This window comes from Suricata suricatta, chromosome 1 (genome assembly GCF_006229205.1).
Source record: "Suricata suricatta isolate VVHF042 chromosome 1, meerkat_22Aug2017_6uvM2_HiC, whole genome shotgun sequence".
Taxonomy (NCBI): Eukaryota; Metazoa; Chordata; class Mammalia; order Carnivora; family Herpestidae; genus Suricata; species Suricata suricatta.
In genome coordinates, this window is record NC_043700.1 from 19206742 (window position 1) to 19228889 (window position 22148).

At 39.9% G+C, this 22148-nt stretch overlaps 1 protein-coding gene across 1 annotated transcript in view; it reads left to right on the forward strand.

The window, feature by feature from the left end:
- The window catches only part of FGL1 (fibrinogen like 1), a 29067-nt gene extending 11805 nt beyond the window's left edge, over positions 1 to 17262 (forward strand). The window contains exons 3-8 of the mRNA XM_029933313.1: positions 1088 to 1268; positions 8465 to 8624; positions 8873 to 8970; positions 12571 to 12659; positions 12854 to 13041; positions 16980 to 17262. Coding sequence (XP_029789173.1) covers positions 1088 to 1268; positions 8465 to 8624; positions 8873 to 8970; positions 12571 to 12659; positions 12854 to 13041; positions 16980 to 17139 — 876 coding nt within the window. The 3' untranslated portion in view covers positions 17140 to 17262. The remainder of the gene's footprint in view (positions 1 to 1087; positions 1269 to 8464; positions 8625 to 8872; positions 8971 to 12570; positions 12660 to 12853; positions 13042 to 16979) is intronic.
- Positions 17263 to 22148: the final 4886 nt, after the last annotated feature.

A 22148-nucleotide genomic window follows, 5' to 3' on the forward strand; every position in this document is an offset into this window, starting at 1 on the left:
TTCCCAATTAATTCCCCCTGCCCTGCCCACCACATTTGCTTTCTCTTCGGAGAATTCTCAGTCAGATGCCAGTTCAGAAAGGATCTGATAAATTCTTGCACAAGCAATATTCTTGGGTTTTTGCCCTTTTGGAGAAGATAAATGCCTTCGCTGGAAAATTCAGGCTCCTCCCACCCTTTTCTGAAATAAATGAAGGGAAAACAAAAACTAAGCAAAAAGTTAAAGTGACTTCAGTAGAATTTCCAGTCACAGGTAAATGTGTGACATACTCAGGGATATGAGGGTCTAAATTAGCATCTTCTAATAGAGGCGACCACATGTCATCAGATTATAAGTATTTGATTAAATTTTTAAAACAACACCAAGAGGTCATTCAAAAGCCCTGTTTATTTTTTTTTAATTTTTTTAATTTTTTAAATATTTTATTTATTTTTGATACAAAGAGAGACAGAGCATGAGAGAGGGAGGAGCAGAGACAGAAGGAGACACAGAATCTGAAGCAGGCTCCAGGCTCTGAGCAGGCTGTCAGCACAGAGCCTGACGCGGGGCTCGAACCCACGAACGTGAGATTTGACCTGAGCCGAAGCCGAAGGCCCAACTGACTGAGCCACCCAGGCACCCAAGCCCTGTTTATTTTCGATCCTGACACACAAGGATGCCGTGAAGCACTTAACTGTCAAGAAAGCATTTAGGTGGTGTCAGGTAGAGACTGAGAGTAGGGATCTGGAACTGGATTTGAATCCTGACTCCTCCTCCTGCTGGAAATTCCTGGGCAAGTCTCTTTCCTCACCAGGATTGAGCCAATTCCCCCCTCCCGGAATCATTATGAGGACAAAATAAGATGAGTCTAAAGCTCTTAGTGTGGTCATTTAGATTATTTCATATTAATGTTTAACTTTCTAGTTCAAGCACTTTACTATAGCCATAATTACTTATTCTTCAGATAACAAACCGTATCCGTTTCAAACCACGTTCTGGTTAGAATAATATTCTGAAATGGGAGTGGGGACAAAATTGAATTATTAATTTGTCCAACTTGTTAGAGCGTCTATTTCCCAATGAGAATGAGCGGCATGTTCCTTTGCAGGCTCTGGAGGACTGTCTCCGGGAGCAGGCCCGGCTCAGAGCCCAGGTGCACCTGCTAGAGACCCGGGTCAAACAGCAACAGGTCAAGATCACACAGCTTTTGCACGAGAATGAAGTTCAGTTCCTTGATAAAGGAGAGGAGAATATTGTCATTGATCTTGGAGGCAAAAGGCAATATGCAGGTCAGAACCTACTTTTCATCTGTGTGTCAGTAACTTATAATTCCCATCCTTTTGCACTGGTGGTGTTCACTACTTGGTCAATTCAGGTTTTGCTGAAGAGCTTTTCCTATTCTACTAACAAGCAGCATGAAGCATTATACCAAATGTAAGTGTGGTAGAAATTTGATTTTATCCTTTTCTCTCTATTATCTCTGCAGGGGACATTTAATATCAATGCTAAATATCTCAGAATGTCTATAGTTTAAAGAGAAATCAAAGACAGTGGATTGTTTACATATGGTGTACAAATGACATATCTGAAAATTTTAGTTGAGTTTCATTTTTGTGTAGCACTTCTCATTACATTTGTAAAGTTTTCCCTTCTGAGACCCTATGTGCTTTAGGGTAGTAAATGAGGTAATAGAATTAAAGGGCAGGGAAAGAAAAAGGATCACAATTATTTAGGGAAATACCAGAATTGTTTTTATGTGCCTATTTTATGGTTTGATAATTTTCCTTTTGATTAGGTCAGTGTTTCCATCCAGAAACTTAATGATCACAAACTGTCAACACATTCAATGCACATATCATTATTCTTTATAGAAAACTATTCAGTTGCCTTCTCCAGGCATCTTTTAAAGTAAATAAACCATAGTTGTCAGAAACAAGAGAACGCCATCCAGAGCACTTCATTTATATGTCTGCTCTGGCTACTGCCATGATGTATTATAATTCCTTTGTTGATGAGTCTATCCTGATCAAGTGAGCAGGCACTTTGTTAGGATGATGTTTCATCTTCCCTATTGCTCATTAGAGCACCTAGAATATAATAAAGCCTCACATTTATGAATGAAAGCAAGGTAGTAGAGAGATAGGAATCAGTACATAGGCAAATGTAAGTTGGAAAATATATCTGACTGTAATTGAAAAACTGTAGAGGCTAAAGAGATTCCGGGCTGATAGAATAAAGACATCTTTTTTTGTGTGTTTCTAAATATACTCATCAGTGAAGGATATAAGAATTATGAGAATTTTAGAAACGATGCTTCAGTGAAATGTTCCCTTTTTCTTTCTTTACCAAGAACCTAATCTCTTTCTGGTCAGACTTTTGTCCAGGGCTCTGGACCCTGTTGTCTAGCCAGTTGATTTCTTACCCTTGATTCTTAGAATCGACTGCCCTTCCCCCATTTCAGGATCAGAAGGAGGCCTGTGGTAGAGGGAATGGATGTAGGGTGAGGATGGCTCGCGGCTCTGAGGCATGGAACAAAGAGGAACCAAAGACAACTTGGGTAAAAATAGGCTCGGGAAACAAAGGAACTGTGTGAAGCAATCTTGGGGGCAAAGAACAGGAACTGGAGCCTAAGAAGCCAACAATGAAAGGCGGCTCAGGAAAGCAATCCAACTAGGAGCACAATCAGTTGAGATTCCTAGCCAGGTCCACAGTTAGAATCACTCAGTGACCTGTTAAAACGCCAACACCTATGAAGAACGGTGGAAGGTCTGAGGTTTTACTCCATTTGCAACTTACTCCATTTGTAGTTAGCCGGCCTAGGTTTCACGAGGGCTGGCGGAAGTTAAGAGACTCTGGGGTCAGAGACATGAACTTCCTGTTTGTACCAATATCCCCTGATTGTGAATACTAAGGGAGCAAGTGGAGAATGTGCAAGCAGTGGACTATGTCACGGTTGAGGAACCCTGAGTTTAGGAAGCCTCAATCTTCTATAAAGGGTTACAAGCAAATCTGCTCAGTCTTTTCTCCTTTACAAGAGGTGTTATCTCTATGAAAGTGGGCAGAACTAACCTGTCATCTGCTCTAGAGGGAGACACTGTCTCTATCTTATAAGGCTGCTTACTATACAAACCTCCCTGAAAAAATAGTTCAGAACATCAAGTCTGCTTGCAAAATATGGAGAAAGGCAACTGACCCATGAGAAACTCTCTATAAGTAGTGCCCAGGTTCCACTCCAGACCAAGGAAAGGAGAATCCCTACAAGACTGCAAAGGATTTGCACTTTTGTTAATGCATGTGGATGAGATTGTTCAATACCAGAATCAGGTCAGGCTTCTCTCCAAATTTCTTCCCACAGGCTGAGGAGAACCAAGATTTCCTGAAGCCACCTAGTATAGAAGGCTTTAATTCTTTTCAAGTAGGAGGTAGGGCATTGTAGCAATTCAATACATTTTTCATTGGATGAATGTTGAAGGCCTAATTGTAATTTAGTCAGTTATATACTCAGCAGGCTTCAACTACTTATTCTAAGACTGTGGAAAGTGTGAGTAAAATACTGATTTCAGGGTGGGATCTCACTGGCTTAATTAGAGCAATCATTGTTGATACCAAGGCTGATTCAGAGAAGGGGATAACCAGAATGGCCATAAGGCCATTTGACTGATGACTTTGTCGTATGGGCTGAGTTGTGTGCCCCCCCCATTCAAATGTTGAAGCTCTTACCCCCAATGTCTATGAATATGACTGTATTTGGAGATAGGGCCTTAAAAGAAGAGATTAAGTTAAATTGTGGCTAGTAGGATGGGCCCTAATTCAATGTGACTGGTGTCCTTATAACAAGAGACACCAGGGCGGTGGTGCACAGAGGAAAGATGATTGGAGGCTACAGCAAGAAGGCAGCCATCTGTAAGCCAAGGACAGAGGGTTCAGAAGACGCCATTGTTGCTAGCACCTTATGTGATTCCAAAAGTAGGTACATAGCTGATCCCAAGGGCAAGAGAAACACCATTAGTCCAAATTTCAAACTAAGCTCCAAAACCAGATATCTATTTAAACGTGATCTGAACAGGTTGTGAACACAGATCCAAGTGTTCAATAATGTCAGGAGGCAGGTGACTGGAGGTTTATTACTAGGACTATGCATGAGAAAACTCAGTCATGGGAAGACTCAGGTTTAGGAGATAGAACTCCAATCCCTGTGTCAGAGTGCTGAACAGAGATCCTCAGAAACAAGAAGTCACCAAGGAGTAAGGCAGAAATCAGGTACTAGGAAATGAAAATACCAAGATCAGAGCAGGACTGACTGTATACACAGGGGTTGGATGGAAGAATCGTATGGTCAGGGTCTAGACAATCGATTGTAGTGTGTGTCTGTCTTATACTATTATACATATAAAACAAGATAGATGATAGACATTTTCTGGTTTGGGATATAATAGCTAAAAAGAAAATTCCAGGGGGGCCTCTGCGTGCCTTAATTGGTTGAATATGTGACTCCTGATTTTGGCTCAGGTCATGATCTCACAGTTGTGAGATCGAGCCCTGCATTGGGCTCAGCATTGGTCATGGAGTCTGCTTACGAGTCTCTCTCATGCTCACTTGCTCGCTCTCTCTCTCTCTTCCCCTCCCCCAACTCAAAAAAATCCAGAAATTAGTAGAACTATGTGATATTCTTCATATATGCTAGAAGCATGAAGAAGAAGGAATAAATTATGAAATATAAATATAGTTTAACTGTACTTTATTTTGTAGCATATAGGCAAATAGTACTAAGAACCTACTAAAGGCAAACCCTTGATAAATAAAATATATAATAACCATAAATTCTAAAAAGTATGTATTTAACATAAAATATAATGTATAAAATATATAAGAACTTGCTACCAAAGTTTACATTTTTGGTCTCCTTAAAAATATCAAATATTCATGGTGGCACCTGGTGGCTCAGTCAGTTGAGTGTCCAACTCTTGCTTTTGACTCAGGTCACAACCTCACAGTTGATGAGTTCAAGCCCCACATTAAGCTCCGTGCTGACAGTTTGGAGCCTGATTGGTATTTTTTCTCTCCCCCTCTGCCTCTACCCCTTCCCTGCTTGTGTGTGTCCTCTTTCTCTCTCTTAAAATAAACAAATAAACAAAAAAATTAAATATTCATGTATACCATCTGTAGAAATATAAATTTCTTTGTTCTTATTTGCAAGTTACTATTTTATTACTAATTTGTTTTCTGAATTCTAATTAATCTCACAGTAGAAAATACCTAATTGCATACACCCCAGCAATTTGTGCAAATAATGCACTCAGATGATTTTATACAACATATAATTAAATGTATCTTTTTTTGAAGGTTTTGGCTGCTATTAAATTATGTACTTAAATTAAAAAATACCAAATTCACAGTAATTGGTGACACTTACCATAGCCTGTGGTGTTACATCTTGTTCTGCCAACAAGGCCACTGGTTTAACCAGGTCCCCTTCTGCAAGGCCTTCACTTCAATCTTTATTAGACAGTCTCTTGAAGTATGTGACTGATTAAGGTGTGGCCTCTAAAGCCTGGTTTGAAAGGCCGGCTGCCGTCTTGCTAGCTGTGGCCTTTGGGCAGGTTACTTAACCTTTATGTCCTTCAGTTTTGCCATCTGTAAAATGGGAATGATCAGAATGCTTCTTTGTTGTGACCATTAAGAGTTAACACATGGAACATGGTCACAATAGCATTTCGTACAAAAGAGGGGCTCAGTGAATGTCAGTTATCTATCCACATTATTATATACTCTCTCCCTTGTTTTCAGAGGAGAGAGCCTGCTCACCCTACCCTTCAAGAAGCTGGCCCTCTCCAAGGAAACAGCGTCCTTTCTTCTCTCGTTTCCTTCTTCATGTCACCGGCAGAGGGCAGGGGGATGATGACCTAGCCTACAGCAGGCTAGGTCTCGAATTTCCCAGCATGACCTTGGGGGCAGTTGAGCTCCTGCTGGCCTTTATTTTAAACTCTAAATAAGGTTTAGAATTTAGAATGTGGGGGACTTAGTGCCTTCAGTCTTCAGCTTTGAGCGCAGCCACCATTCTGGGGCAAAAGGGAAAAGTCCATTTGGCAAGCCGTCATGTCACTTTGTGAAGCTTGAACACACGGCTCCCAACAGGGCTTGCTTTCTGCGTGATCAGAGCAAGCATTCGCCTCATCCAGTTCAGCGTAGTGTTTGTCACAGGACAGGCAGCCTTGGCCTCACTCTAGTATTATGTAAGTATCCAAAAATCCCTTTTTTGTTTTTTAACTCCCAGAAACACAGAGCTTTCTAATCCTGCCCTTGCCTGCTTATTATCTGGGGAGTTGAGTGGGTCAAAACATTTTGAAAATCATAGTTTCAAATATCTAGTTAATGTTTTACACACTACACTGCTTGAACATCCTGCTATCGAGGAGCAAGTCCTATTTTCACATGTCCCCAAGGCAGCCTCCTTATTCCTAACTTCTTTCTTATGAGCAGTTTTGCTACTGGTGCTTCTTTTATGTGTGTGTGGTTTTTTTCATTTGTTGGGTGTTTTTTGTTTTAGTTTTTTTGTGGTTTTTTTTTCCTTTTTTTTTTTTAAGTTGAAAGCATTGCTCTGGATCTTAAATGGTGTTTGGCTTTTTCCTCCGGGAAGAAGGACAAATTTTTAAAAACACAAGCTTGCAGTTGGCATAAAATGGAAACAAATAGAAAATGTTGGCTACACATGCTATATTCACAAAGAGGCAAATGTTTGAGCTAATCGTTTCCATATTTGCCTGGAGAGCAGTCTGAACCTTCGGAGTCTTGACTATTCAGCTCTTTGGTTAGAGGTTATATGGAAGCAGAGAGCTCCATCCTTAACAAGGTTAAAATGTGCTTACTTTAATGAAAAGTATTGTACAATCTACTTGACCACAAAATGCACACTTTTGAACACTGAACTAATTTTAAATAATGCTTTTCTTCCTGTTTAATTGCCAAATAAGGATCTCTCTCTCTCTAAGGATCCAACATGCATAAAGAATGTACTTCTGAATCTCAGAAATAAATATATGAATAAAGCCTAAATCATTACAAAGATGAACATCTCACCAAACAGTAGTACATAATTGGTCTTAACCTGGTGAGGACTTTAGAAAGTGACAAAGGTTCTTTATTTTCTCTTCCAATTCCTACAGCCTATTCCACCTATTTAGTGGGCAGTATATTTTACTTGTAACAAAATGGAGTCATAGACAATTTGGCATCAAAACAATGAAAATGAAGAAAGAACTTTAAAATATGCTAACAGAATGGAATTCTCCAATCAGGAACAGAAAATGTTGGTTGTTTTTTTAAAGGAAGGAAATTAACAAAATACTAAGGGTAAAATGTGAAAGTTAGCTATGATTTAAGCTATAGTATTTTGACTCAAAACTCTGTAATAAAGGTTTTTTTGTTTTGTTTTGTTGGTTGGTTTTTTTTTTTTTTTTTTTTTTTTTGAGAGACAGCACAAGCAGGAGAGGGTCAGAGAGAGAGGGAGACACAGAATCTGAAACAGCCTCCAGGCTCTGAGCTAGCTGTCAGCACAGAGCCCGACATGGAGCTTGAACCCATGAACCATGAGATCAGGACCTGAGCCACCCAGGCACCCCTGTAATTAAGTATTCTTGAGACCACCTCTTTATCATGGCCACTACCTCAATCAACCCTTCCATAGCTTCCTGGACATTGAAACTATAGTGAGGCCCATACTGGTCAAATTCTCTAGGTGTATACAAGTCAGCCTAGATGAGACCCAGTGGATATAATTTATCCTATCTGAAAGTAGTTTAAGAAATATATACTACTTTTTGGTGACAAACTGGTAGCTATGTTTGCTTCAATGGTCAAAGAAATATGGCAAAGAAGAATGCAGGCATAAAAGGAATAGCAGAAACTTGCAGTTTTTGGCAAAAGCATCTAAGAATGCATGGACTGTTAGAAATTTCAGTGGGTTAGTAAAAAAATCTATTGAAACTGGGAGGTTATAAGAATCTAACAAGAAGATTACTATTTTGAATTCATCTGCAGATGTTCAGAATGATTTATAATGCTCTAAGTCAAGATAACCCTTATTATATTACTTGCTTGAGGTTCTAGCTCTGCTTTAATTTTAGCTTCATAGGAGAGATAAGTTTTACTATTCTGTCAGATAAGGCCATACGTTCCACTTAAATATGCTGAACGTATATAATTTTTAAGTGTTTTGCACAAAAATCAGAAAAGAGAAACCAAATCTCTATTTTATTTCTTTTTTATTTTCATAAGCACATTAAGGAGTCAGATATAATTAAATATTAGGAAAGGAAATAAGACTTTCCTAATACCTACTGGAAGATATACAAGATGCAATTTTAAAAAGCTGATTATCTATACCAGTGTTTATCTATTTCTGTTGGTATTGAGTAGTTTTATCCAGAGGCTCCTACGGAGGAAAAATATGTATATAACAAATGTTACATTCTTGTCTTGCAAACAGACTGTTCAGAGATTTTTAATGATGGGTATAAGCGCAGTGGATTTTACAAAATCAAACCTCTCCAGAGCCCAACAGAGTTCTCCGTTTACTGTGACATGTCTGATGGAGGAGGATGGACTGTAATTCAGAGGCGATCTGATGGCAGTGAGAATTTTAACAGGTGTGCTAATTATGCCATAAGAATTTATTTGGAGTAGCATGTGTGAGATTTATAACAAGTAAAGCCTTTTTATTATATCCTGAGGTCTATAATCAGAATTTCACTCTTTCCAAGTAAGAATACTGAAAGTGCATTTGCTAATCAAAAAAGTATGAGGGGTGGTAGTTGGGGGTGGTGGGCACCTTGGTTGCTATTGCAAAAGTCCTTTTGGGTTCTGCTAAAGTCAACTTTGACTTTGAATTTTTTAGACACTGGAACGACTATGAAAATGGCTTTGGAAATTTTGTTCAAGAAAATGGTGAATATTGGCTCGGTAATAAAAATATTCACTTACTGACTGCACAAGGTAAGGTTTGCCTGGTACCAAATTCACTTGAAGTGTAATTAAAAACATCAATAACACTAAAGGACCACATGGGTGGCTCAACCAATTGAGCTTCAGACTTTGGCTCAGGTCATGGGCTCATGGTTTGTGGGTTTGAGCCTCACACTAGGCTTTGTACTATGACAGCTCAGAGCCTGGAGCCTGCTTCAGAGTCTGTGTTTCCCTCTGCCCTCCCCCCCCCCACCCCCGGCTATCTCAAAAAGAAAAAAAAAACATTTAAAAAATAACAATAAAAAACATAAAAATGTTTTCTATTAAACCATAGGCAATGGAACGAATTCAGTCATGTGTATTTTGCAGATGCCAATGATCCCTTGTGGGCAATAATCCGCTTTATAAAATGTGACCACTTAAAACTAGGACTAGAGGAAAAGAAACTAGATCTGGGCTGGGGGCGGGAGATTTCTCATATATTTATTTTCTATTTCTGGAAAATATATAATGTCATAATCCTTTATTTGAATGCCTCAAGTTCCTCAAAATAGCCATACGGGGTCAACTATCTATTGCCATGATTAAGTGTGTAACAAGTCACTTCAAGATTGACTGGCTTAAAGCCACACTCATTTATTATTCCTCACAAATCTACAAGTCGGCTGGGAGGTTTTGCTCATCAGAGCTGTGTTCTGCCGATCTTGGCCGGGCTTGCCCTTGGGTGTGTGACCACTTCCTGCTCGGCTAGAGGCTGGCTCTTGTAGCTGGGCTCAGATGAAGGACTTGATTAGGCTGGGCTCTGTATGGCCTCTCATGTTCCAGGTAGCTAGTCTGCACTTGTTCATGTAGCATAGGCAACGTTCCAAGAAAGAGAGTGCTAGTACAAAAGTTTCTTGAGACCTACCCTTGGAATTGGCACATGGTTATTTTCACTGCCTTCATCTGGTAAAAGAAAGTCACAGGCCCAGCACAATTGAAGGGGGAAAGAAGTAGACTTAATGGAAAGAGTTACAAAGTTGCATTGCAAAGGTTGAGGCGAAGAATTGGGCACTTGGGGCTATTTTATACAGTTAAGTACCCTAATCAATGTCCTGTCTCCACCCCCATCAACTTTAATTTGAAAATTTTCAGATACAGCAAAACAGAAGATTCAACTTACCATCTAGATTCTACACTAACATTTTGCTGGGGTTTTTAAAACTGTTTTAATTACATATCTATCCATCCATCAAGCCACTTTATTTTATGGATATATTTCCAATTGCAGACATCTACCCCTTTCCCCCATGTGCTTCCACGAGAGTTCAGTATTTGTCTAAAATATCATTCACTGAACTTTCTAAGCTTCTCTTTCCCATGTTCATTTACTCCAGCTCACTGCCTTCCTTGCTTCAAATGTAAGTCTGAGGTTGTAGGCAGCCCCGCTTGGGTCTGATTTAGAATGTTTCATAAAAGGCGATTGTGTTGCTCAAGAAAGCATGCTATATCACACTGGCAATGCATTGAACATTAAAACAAGGGTTTGCTTGTTTCATTCAAGTGAAGGAAAGTGACTGGTGTTTCTATATTCATAATTCCTAAGTAGCATTATAATTACAGGGATCTTTGAGACACCAGAATAATAGGTAGAGAAGATGGATAATCCTAGAAGCCTGCTTGTCCTTCTTGTGATCAACGCTATCTAAATTTATATAAGATTTCCCTTCCTTCAATGTATTTATTTTCCCAATTTTGAGTATTCTATGATACATATAACATTTATCATGGTTTCCTATTGGAACTATGAAAACTCCAAGAAGTAACCCTTGGCTCCTTCCAAACATACAAAGTTCAAAATTATCTGTTAAATGATTATTAAACGCTCATTCACCCAGATGCACTTTGCCAGCACATCTGCTAGCCCGTCATGTTTTAATTAGTATTCAGGCTGCTACGCTCATGACAGCAAGAATGTACTTATCAGTTCTAGGTTTCACAACCACATATCACATCATCTAAGGAAAAGCATGCCTTCGTCCCTGCATTCTTTAATTGTGAAAGCACGTAAGGCACGTCAATTTACTCTGAAAATAGCTTTGTCTCCATTACATAAATTTTGACCGCACGTGCTTGCAATAAAATTAATTTAGGAATGGTCTATAATCATCTTTTTATTCATTTATTGACCATCAAGATATTTAGATCGTTACCTGAAGCCCTGAGATTGACTTTATGGCTCTTCCATAATGCAAAGTATTTTGTAGGGGAGTTAACTTGGCCTGCCTTACTGTTCTCAACTACTTCACAGTCTTGGCTCACATAACCGTTACTGCCTTTGGATCATATTAGAGGGGCCTCTTCAAAATCCCACCTTAGAGAGCTCCAGGAGAAGCAGGGTCTGCGGTGCTCAAGGGCCAAGACCAATGGAAGCCCACACTCAGTAAAGGGCAATTCGGCACTTCCTGCCCCAAAAGCCCTGAGCTTCTTTCCAAGACCTGTTCATGCCTCTTCTTCATCCAGCCCCCTTGAGAAGATGGTGTTGCTGGTGTACACACCTGAGTCTGAGGGGAGGTGAAGCAACAGCTTTAAGTGGAGGTGTAGACAGAGCTTGGATGGACAGCCTAAAATGTCCACAAATAGGTCAAGGCCCATTTTTGTGCATGATGGAGATAAGAGACAGGGATACAAGGAGAGGAGGCTGGCCATCTAAATGACCTACGTGAGGGGGTGCAGAGGATCTCTCTCCCTGGGCCTCCATGTTCTGGCTTGGATCCCAAGGAGACTAAGACTCTAAGTTCAAACTTGATCTTCAAGGTCATTGTGAAATATTATTTATTGAAGTAGGAGGATAGAACATATATTATCTAACAATTGGTTTGATTTATAACTTGCTGGTTCCTGACTCTTTTCAAAAAGAAGAAAGAGTAATATTTGTGATTCATAAATGATGGGATAATGGAGAAAAGATTACTTGACAATAGCAACTAGTTCAATTATTATTTACTTTTAAGATCAACATTCTTACTGAAAGGAATAAAAAGAAGATAAATGTGTAAACTTCTTAAAACTTCTATTCTTTCATTGTTAGACATCTTAATCTATTAGCTAAATAATGACTTAGTTTCTGTTGTTCTTTGTCAAGTGAATTGTGCTAGATTTTACCTATGATAAATCTAGTAGAAATTTTCCACCTTCAGTATTGTGTCCCTAGTTCTTTTCAAGTAAAATACACAGTGAAATGTTCATGGTGTAAATACAATGGAGGCACTGTTTCTTCTTTGAAAACTGGTTTATGGCAGAAGGAAACAGTTTTTTTTATTTTTTTAATGTTTTATTTATTTTTTGATACAGAGAGAGACAGAGCATGAAAGGGGGAGGGGCAGAGAGAGAGAAGGAGACACAGACATGGAAGCAGGCTCCAGGCTCTGAGCTAGCTGTCAGCACAGAGCCTGACGCGGGGCTCGAACCCACGAATGTGAGATCTGACCTGAGCCGAAGTCGGAGGCTTAACCGACTGAGCCACCTAGGCGCCCCTGGAAACAGTTTAAGTAAAATAGAGCTATGAATTGTTTTTAAACTTCAATAAATCAGTGTCATCTCACACACCAATAATATCCTATAATTTCTTGGTTTCTTTTTTTTTTTCAGGAGACTACACTTTAAAAATTGACCTTGCAGATTTTGAAAAAAACAGCCGTTATGCACAATATAAACTTTTCAAAGTTGGAGATGAAAAGGTACTAAAATTTTTGAATAAGTAACATTATGAATTAATGTATAAAATACAGACCCTGAAGTCAGTGGAGACAAAAATATACCATAGAACCTATCTTGTGTTTATTGAATAAACCTATTATCAACATTAGCATTAATTATTAAATTAACATATTACAGTGACCACTGATAGTAGAAGTTCCTTCTTTTCCTTTAGAATTCCTATGAGTTGAATATCGGGGAATATTCTGGAACGGCTGGAGACTCCCTTACAGGGGATTTTCATCCTGAGGTACAATGGTGGGCTGGTCACCAAAGAATGAAATTCAGCACACGGGACAGAGATAATGACAACTATGAAGGGAACTGCGCCGAAGAAGATCAGTCTGGCTGGTGGTTTAACAGGTTTGATGATTTATAAACACAGTTGTAATGGTGTTGATGATATCGCACTAGTGGGCATTAATTATAACGTGAGGTCATGCTGTCTTCTTTGTAGTACTGCTATTAAGTAATCACACTTATTAGAATTCTTCAGTGATGAAGTATTTTTGAGGATTTGTTCATTGTGTGCATGAATAAAGCTTGAAAGGTGTTACAGAAATAAATCCAATTACTACTTCTGCAAAGATTGCTTGCACCCTGAACTGTGGTTGAGTTATCGTAGTTGGCCACAAATTGACATGAAAGAATAGGGAACATTTATTATAAGAGAAACATTTTCGGTGTTCTAATAGCCAGTTTGGTCTTTACCTTCTCTTACCATGTGATAGCCGGGTCATTTTTGTAAAATTTTCTGTGTAGTACTACTTTTCGATCACTGTGACTTCCATTAAAGCATTGAGTCCAAGCTCCTCTCAGTACGGAAAATTCCTGTACAGTATTCCTGGCACTTAATTCCACCCTCTGGTTGAATACTTCAATGTTACTTTATCAGCCAGCTCATTCCAGTTTTTTTTTTAATTGTAGTAAGTTTTTCCTTTTATTCATCTGGAATCTGCCTTCTTGTACGTCACTAGATTTTTTTCTCAGTAGTTAAAGAGTCATTGCAATTCCTTTACAACACAACCCTGCAGGCAGTGGATGAGAAGACATTTATTGTATTCCTCAATACAATAATTCCTCTTCTCTAGGCCAGAGATGCTTGACTCATTGAGCTGTTCTCCGCCCAAGATGGTTTGCAGACAGCTGCCTTTGTTGTCATTACAAAGTTTAGGCAAGAATGGAAACTTCATGCAGTCTTCCTTAAAAATAACCTGATGGGTCTACTATGTCTGCAAAGCACATGTGCCCCAACTGTTAGGCAGCGCAGGAGTTTTGAACATCTTCTTTTCTAGTTAGAAAACAAAGAGGACCTCAAAATGTCTGGACATTTTCCATTATAGATTCTTTAGTGAGTGTTTCTGGAATTTCAGATTTTCCAAGTTAATTGAGGACAATCCGTTTAAGTTCCACAAACCAAATTTTAACCTTTTTTTTCTCATGTAAATACTAAAGCATTTTGGAATCCTCTCTCTTACGAAGTGGAGGTACACCAGGCATATGCTAACTTTCCCTAAAATCATGGGAGACCTCCCTAGGAGCATTCCGTGATTGTGACGTGCTGATTTCCGAGCTGTCGTTTCCATGGAGACACAGCTAGTTGTAGGTAGCATGGTGGGTCAAGTTGAATCTCAGTGGTTGTAAAAAACAGCATTTTATCTGGATTTTGCTTTTTTTTAATTTTGAGTTACCTTTTAAATTTTTGTTCACTTGTAAAGGAACTAGAGCACATACATCAGTGAGAGAGAGAAACAAAGGTAACTTATCTACTTAACAAATCAAAGGTGATGATAGTTTTTTCCCTAGTGGTTTTCTTGTTCTTTTAAAAGGCTCTTTGTCACCTCTTCCTCCTCCTTTTCCTTCCCCTGTCCTTTTAAGTTAGCATTGTGCAAAAATTATCAGCATTATATAAAACTCACCCATAATGCACTAAGTTGCAAGTATCCCTAATGTTTGATTTTGAAAAGAAGCCCATATATAGAAATAACAATCATATCAGTTAATATTACCATATACCTACCTAGTTGACTGGCTTCTATTGTGTCTAATGACAATTGGCACACATATTAACACAGGCAGATAAATGATTTACTTGGCTTTAGATAAAGGGGTTCAGAGATGACAAAGAAAGGTAGCTACTGAGCTCGAGCTGCCTAAGAACCCATCATTAACCTTGAGGTCAAATGAGAGGATATGTCTGTACAGGAGGAAAATCAGTAAAGCTGTAGGAAAAGTCCGTTGTTCCAGAAGCATGGTCCTACTTCTGCCATGTCTCCTATTCCTGTAGTTTAATCCTATCATCTTCTTCCTTCTTTTCCTCTTTTTAAAAAATTCTATAGTTCTTCTAACTTACTTGAAGTGTTGGCACCTCATAATTATTACTCACTTAAAAAACGTTCTTTCTCCACATAGCAACCCAGCCACTGAGTGTTGATGTGTTCTCTGCTATGCATTTGCAAATGCTCACAGCTACTTCACCAACAGAGAGCCCCAACCATCTCCCAATCTAGTTGCAAGTACTGTTCCAGAAACTGAAAGATGCTGGACTATTGGTTTCAGAATAGCTAAGATTTGGGGTGCCCGGCTGGCTTAGTCAGTAGAGCATGTGACTCTTAATTTCAGGGTCATTAGTTTGAGCCTCACATCAGGTTTGGAGCCTACTTTAAAAAATAAAAAGGGAGGTTCCCAGGTGGCTCAGTTGGTGAAGCATCTAACTCTTGATTTTGGCTCAGGCCATGATCTCACAGTGCATGAGTTCAAGCCCCTCATCAATCTCTGTGCTAACAGCACAGAGCCTGCTTGGGATTTTCTCTTCCCCACCCTCCTCTGACCCTACCATGCTCATGCTCACTCTCTCTCTCAAAATAAATAAATAAACTTTAAAAAAGTTTTTTTCTTTTTTAAAAGAATATGTAAGATATTTTATTGACCAGCTTCCTAATGGCATTCAAATCACAGACCAAATAAAAATGTATGTATAGTACATTGTCTCTAGGAAAATAGACCAAAATATATATTCTGGAGGCTCAGTTTAGAGTATTTTCTTTTCTATCATTAACTTTCATGCAGTTTTAAAAACACAGTAAGCTTTGACACCTGCAGATTCAGCATACATGGTTTCAGATATAAATTAGGAGATTGTCAGGGTGGCCAGCAGGAGCAAATCACTAAGCTGGTAAGTGATCCAAGCCAACCATTCAGCATCTATGGGTAAACTATATGCTTTTCTGATTCAATAATTTGGGTACTTTCCATAGATTTTTCAGAACTATCCCTTGTGAATGTTCTCCTGATAGCCTACTGCCTGCCATCTTTTCATTGGTTAATCAATACAGAAATACATAGTAACTCATTCTTAACAGTACACAGAAAATTATCACATGCTCTTAGTTATCCATATCAGAGACAAAATTTACAGATTGTAAAAGAGGAAGTGGAACATTTTAAAATTTATGATCAGCTAACTAGCTTATCTAGATTGGAAAAATAGATGTTAAAAAATTAAGTCAGCAACTCTGACAAATGATTATTGGTCGATTGCTGGGGAAACTTCAAATGGTGGTTTAGGTTTTGTTTTCTTACCCTTGAGGTTAAAATAATGGATGTGTTGGCGATTTTTTAAAGAGGGGGGAGGAAGTTTGCAGCACGAAACTATGTCTTGGCGGCAGAAAGGTGAACGCGTAAGTGCAAATTATCCCAGGAAGCTGGCAACAGAACACCACGCCACGCCCTGTTTCCTTAACTCATAGCACTCTTGCAAAGGCCAAAGGTTACAAGGTCATGTTTTCATTTGCTTTTTTGTTTAAAAGCTATCAAGAACAGAAATGCTTCTTTTACAGCATACTAGAGGTGACCTGTTACATCGTCAGACTTGTTGGGACGCTAAAATCCATCAATTAAAAAAGACAAAACAAAACCATCTGCTGGAGAAATCTCCTGCCTTTTGGAAATTAGTTAAACATTCCCTTGTTGGGGCGCCTGGGTGGCTCAGTCTGTTGAGCATCTGCCTTTGGCTCAGGTCACGATCTTGCTTGGTTTGTGAGTTTGAGCCCGGCATCGCGCTCTCTGCTGCCGACACAGTGTGTTTCAGGTTTCTGTTCTCCCCTCTCTCTAGCCCTCCCTTGCTCACGTGCTTTCTCAAAAATAAATAAAACATTAAAAAGAGACAGACAGACAGATAGATATAGATAGTCCCTTGTCTGAAACATGGCAGAAATCATGTCAAAACGACTTTATCATAAAGGCTTAGGAAGGATAGATTTCCACTCTGATTGTCTTGTGTTTATTTTTCTTCCCACTAGGTGTCACTCTGCAAACCTGAATGGCTTCTACTACAAGGGCTCCTATTCTGCTAAAACGGACGACGGGGTTGTCTGGCACACGTGGCATGGGTGGTGGTATTCTCTGAAATCTGTGGTTATGAAAATCAGGCCAAATGATTTTATTCCAAATACGGTTTAATTTTCCCTGTTGGCCTTTCTCTCTGCAGTCCGTCTCACTTTAAAGTAATTTGAGGGGCGCCTGGGCGGCTCAGTCGGTTGAGCGTCCAGCTTCAGCTCAGGACATGATCTCATGGTTGGTGGGTTCGAGCCCCATGTCAGGCTCTGTGCTGACAGCTCAGAGCCTGGAGCCTGTCTTCAGATCCTGTGAAGATCCTGTCTCCCTCTCTCTCTGACCCTCCCCTGCTCGCGCTGTCTCTGTCTCTCAAAAATAAATTTAAAAATTTTTAAAAATTTTAAAGTAATTTGAAAAATAGCGCTTCTGAACATATACATATGTACGTAGATGGCAATTGTTATGTGTGCTACTTTTCATTCCTAATGACCTTGATTACTTACTGCACTTTCAGGAAAGCAAATATGTGTGTCCTTCAAATAAACATGGATGACTGAATTCTTGCCCTTATGTTGAACAAAAAATACAACAGTGCAGAATATGTACCATGTTTGGGAGATAACACAAGCATAAATGCATAACAAATTAAGTATAAATGCAGTTGAAAAAACACGAAAAAATCCAGTAAAAAATAGATTGGTATGGGGCGCCTGGGTGGCTCAGTCGGTTAAGCATCCGGCTTCGGCTCAGGTCATGATCGCACAGTCGGTGGGTTCGAGCCCTGTGCTGACAGCTCAGAGCCTGGAGGCTATTTCAGATTCTGTGTCTCCCTCTCACTCTGACCCTCCCCTGCTCGTGCTGTCTGTCTGTCTGTCTCTCTCTCTCTCTCAAAAATAAATAGCAAAACATTAAAAATTCAAAAAATAGATTGGTAGATCAACAGTATAGATAACAAATATTATGAATTAGGATTTGAACTCAAGTCTCTGCTACCAAACTGAAACTCAGAGACACAATTTAGGGTCTCAATCACTATAAAACAGTATCCTATATTTTTAGGTTGTTTGTGTAGGTTAGACACCTCTTTCAGAAGCCTCATTTTAATTCTTATACCATTCCTGTGAGGTATTATAATCCCCACGTAACAGAGCTGAACTTCTGTGGCTCTATGATTTGGTGACTGCTCAGAGTTACAAAGCTAATATGTACAAAGACTCAAGTCCAAATTCAGAATCAAATTCTGACATGAAATCCAACGTTTCGCTGCCATGCTACAGCTTCTATGGATGACACTTGGATAGGGGAGGTGGAGAGAGAGAAGCTTTCAAGTGAGAGTCAGAGTTAAGGCAAGATACTCTCAAAATATTCTAAAATATATTCGAGGACCATCTGTCAGGCACAGAGGATATAGTTAAAGCCTAAGAAGAACTCTCTCTCTTTTTTTTATAAAGACACACACTCAACATATAATCACAAAAATATAAATAATTTTAAAAACTGATAAGCATGAAGGAAAAATATGTTCCAGGGGATTGTATCACAGGGACCTGACCTGGCTTGGGGGGAGGGGATCAAAAACCCTCCCTGGAAGAACTAGGTTTTTGAGCCGAGATTTTTTTTTTAACTGGCGTATGTGGGAGATCATTGTAAACCTTTGTGTAAAGCACACAAAGTAGGAAAGTGCACAGAAACAAAAGACAGGTTAGAGAAGCAGTGTAGCATAGTGGTCCTTAAGTCCTTAAGCCAAGAATTCTGCCACTGGATAGCTGTGTGAACTTGGGTAGGCTACTTAATTTCTCCGAGCCTCAGCTGTCTTATCTGTAAGATGATTAGGAGAGTACCTGCCTCACTGGGTTAGGCTGAGGATTAACAAGTATTTCAATGGATGCCTTGTGCAAAGTAAGAAATGAGGAAGAACGGCGTATTGGCGAAGTAGGCATTCAGGCCCAATAATAATAGATGTCTTGAACGAATAGGTCACATAAAGATGTTCAAGTTAGTTGTACTTTATCTTCTAAGCGCTGTTTCCAGAGCAGGGCCTCTCAATTTTTAATGTCGTCCAAATTACCTGGGGTCGTGTTAAAACGTAGATTTCAATTTGGGACTGGGCCCTAAGGTGTTTTTGTAAACAAGTGTCCAGATGATCCAGATGTTGCTGGTCTAGGGATCACACTTTGAAAGCAACAAGGTAGGGACGCCTGGGTGGCTCAGTCGGCTAAGCGTCTGGTTTCGGCTCAGGTCATGATCTCCTGGTTCATGGGTTTGAGCCCCGCGTCGGGCTCTGTGCTGACAGCTCAGAGCCTGGAGCCTGCTTCAGATTCTGTGTCCCCCTCTCTCTCTGACCCTCCCTTGCTCACACTGTCTCTGTCTTTCAAAAATAAATTTAAAAACTTCAAAAAAATAAAAATAAGAAAGCAACAAGGTAGGAAACGGAGTTCTATGGAAAGGTAATAATTCCTTAATCAAATGAGTTTGGGAGATGATCTATGGGACAAAATTAAACAGATTTCTTATTTTTTAAAAATGTTTACCTATTTTTGAGAGAGAGGGAGGGAGGGAGGGAGAGAAGGAGAGAAAGAGAGAAAGAGAGAGAGAGAGAGAGAGAGAGAGAGAGAGAGAGAATGAACCAGTGAGGGAGGGGCAGAGAGGGAGGGAGACAGAATCCAAACAAAGCAGGCTCCACACCAGCAAGGTCTGTGCAAAGCCCAAAGTGGGACTCAAACCTATGACCTGAGCTGAAGGTGGACACTCAACTGTCTGAGCCACCGAAGCACCCCTATTTCCCCTTTGTAATATTCTATTGTGCATTCTGAAGTTCTAAGAGGAACATATGGTATGCTGCACTTTTATACCCAGTTAGGAGTACCGTCAACTGTAAGGTGTACATCGCCTGATTACTGCAGTCCAAACAAATAGAGATTTGTGCATCTTCCCTAAGAACTCGGGAGGCAGGACACTGCCAGCCTACCTGCAGCCTGAAAGCTGGTGTCTCTGCAATTCGCTTTGCATTTCCCTGCTTCAAGTCCGCGTCAAAAACAGGAAGAAGGCTGAAGGGTCAACACACTTCAATTTATACCGTATTGGCCAGAATTGTGTGACCTGGTCACTCCACCTGGAAGTAAGATTATGAAAGAAAATGTTGAATTATTTAGAGTTTCGAACATGCAGGCAAGAGAAGTTCCGCCAGGGCTCCTGGCTGTTCATTTTTTAACAGTCTCTCCGGAACAGTGTTCCATACATCACACTCTGGGAAGGAATAATAAATAAGGGGCTCCAGTGACAATTTTAAATATGGGTATTATTTGCTCAAGTAGTAAGTAGCCTAAAGAATTCACACAATTAGGAGATCAAAAGAAGAAAAGCTTTAAAAGGACGAAAAAAAACCCGATTTGACAGAGAAATGGGAGAGGAGTGAATCAAGTAAGTGTTACATAAATCTCAGGATAATAATTTTTCAGTGCAGAAGGAATGAGAAAAAAATGTTAAGGCCATCAAAAGATGAAAGAGAAAGTGTTATAATAAAAGGCCACTGGATTTAGTGATAATGTTTTTGTGTGTGTTAATTCCAATGGACTAGGGGGAGAACAGCCAGAGACCAGAAAATAAAAGCAGTTAGAGAAAATAGATCATTTGAAAATTTTAGATAAAAATGAACTAGTTTAGATATAAACTGCACTGGTTTACCAGTAGCCAAGCGATAAGGAAGACCTCAGTCTGCTTTCAGCACTAAGGAGTTGTTTATTAAGCTCTATTACTTTTTAGACTGCAAATACAATTTTATTTTATTTTATTTTATTTTTTTTAATGTTTTTATTTATTTTTGATACAGAGAGAGATAGAGCATGAGAGGGGAAGGGGCAGAGAGAGAGGGAGACACAGAATCGGAAGCAGGCTCCAGGCTCTGAGCTAGCTGTCAGCACAGAGCATGACGCGGGGCTTGAACCCACGAACGTGAGATCTGACCTGAGCCGAAGCCGGAGGCGTAACCGACGGAGCCACCCAGGCGCCCCACACATACAATTTTAGAAGCCCCTGGCCTGCTCAGTCCGCAGAGCGTGGGACTCTTGATCCTGGGGTTGTGAGTTCGAGCCCCACATTGGATATAGAGATTCTTTAAAAATAAAATAAAAAATGAAAATATGCTTTTTTTAATGTTTTTATTTATTTTTGAGAGATAGAAAGAGATAACACAAGCAGGGGAGGGTCAGAGAGAGAGGGAGATACAGACTCTGAAGCAGACTCCAGGCTCTGAGCTAGCTGTCAGCACAGAGCCTGACACAGGGCTCAAACCCACGAACCGTGAGATCATGACCTGAGCCGAAGTCGGACACTTAACCGACTGAGCCACCCAGGCGCCCCGAAAATATGCTTTTAATTTATATCAGCTGATTACATGTTAGGGCCAATTAACTCCTGAGTTCTTTTTGGTTTTGTGTTTAAATAGAGCAAAATGCATGAAGGCTGGTTGCCTGCCATGGGCAAAGGGGGTTTCTACCAAGAGACAAAAAGCATCTTTAAGAAAAGAAAAAGGGGGTATGTTCCTGAAGCCTGAAAGTATCGACTTCACACATCTGCCTACAGTTTCAGGAAGGCTGTCAATCTTACAGTCAGTACCCATCCACGGGGCCCGTCATGTACCCATCGGCCAGCACTCAGTAAGCTAAGGAGATAGACGAGTCAGCAAGTAGGAATTACACTGAGTCATAAAGAAGACGGCTTTGTGTTTAGCTATTGCCCAGACTGCTAAGAATTTCAATTTTATCTTTGCCATTTTTTTTTTTTACAGCTCCGTGCTGAGTATTTTCATCTCTAAAATATGAATAATATGGGTGCCTGGGTGGCTCCGTTGGCTGAGCATCTAACTTTGGATCAGGTCATGATCTCACAGTCTGGGGTTCTAGCCCTCCCTCGAGCTGGCTGCTGTCAGCACAGAGCCTGCTTAGCATCTTCTCTCCCTCTCTCTCTGCCCCTCCCCCACTCATTCTCTCTCTCTCTCTCTCTCTCTCTCTCTCTCTCTCTCTCTCTCAAAGATAAATAAACTTTAAGAAAGCTTTAAACTGTGAACAATACTATAGCTATCCCACAGTAATGTTGGGGGGGGATTAAATGAGCTGATACTGTGCTTGGCACACCCA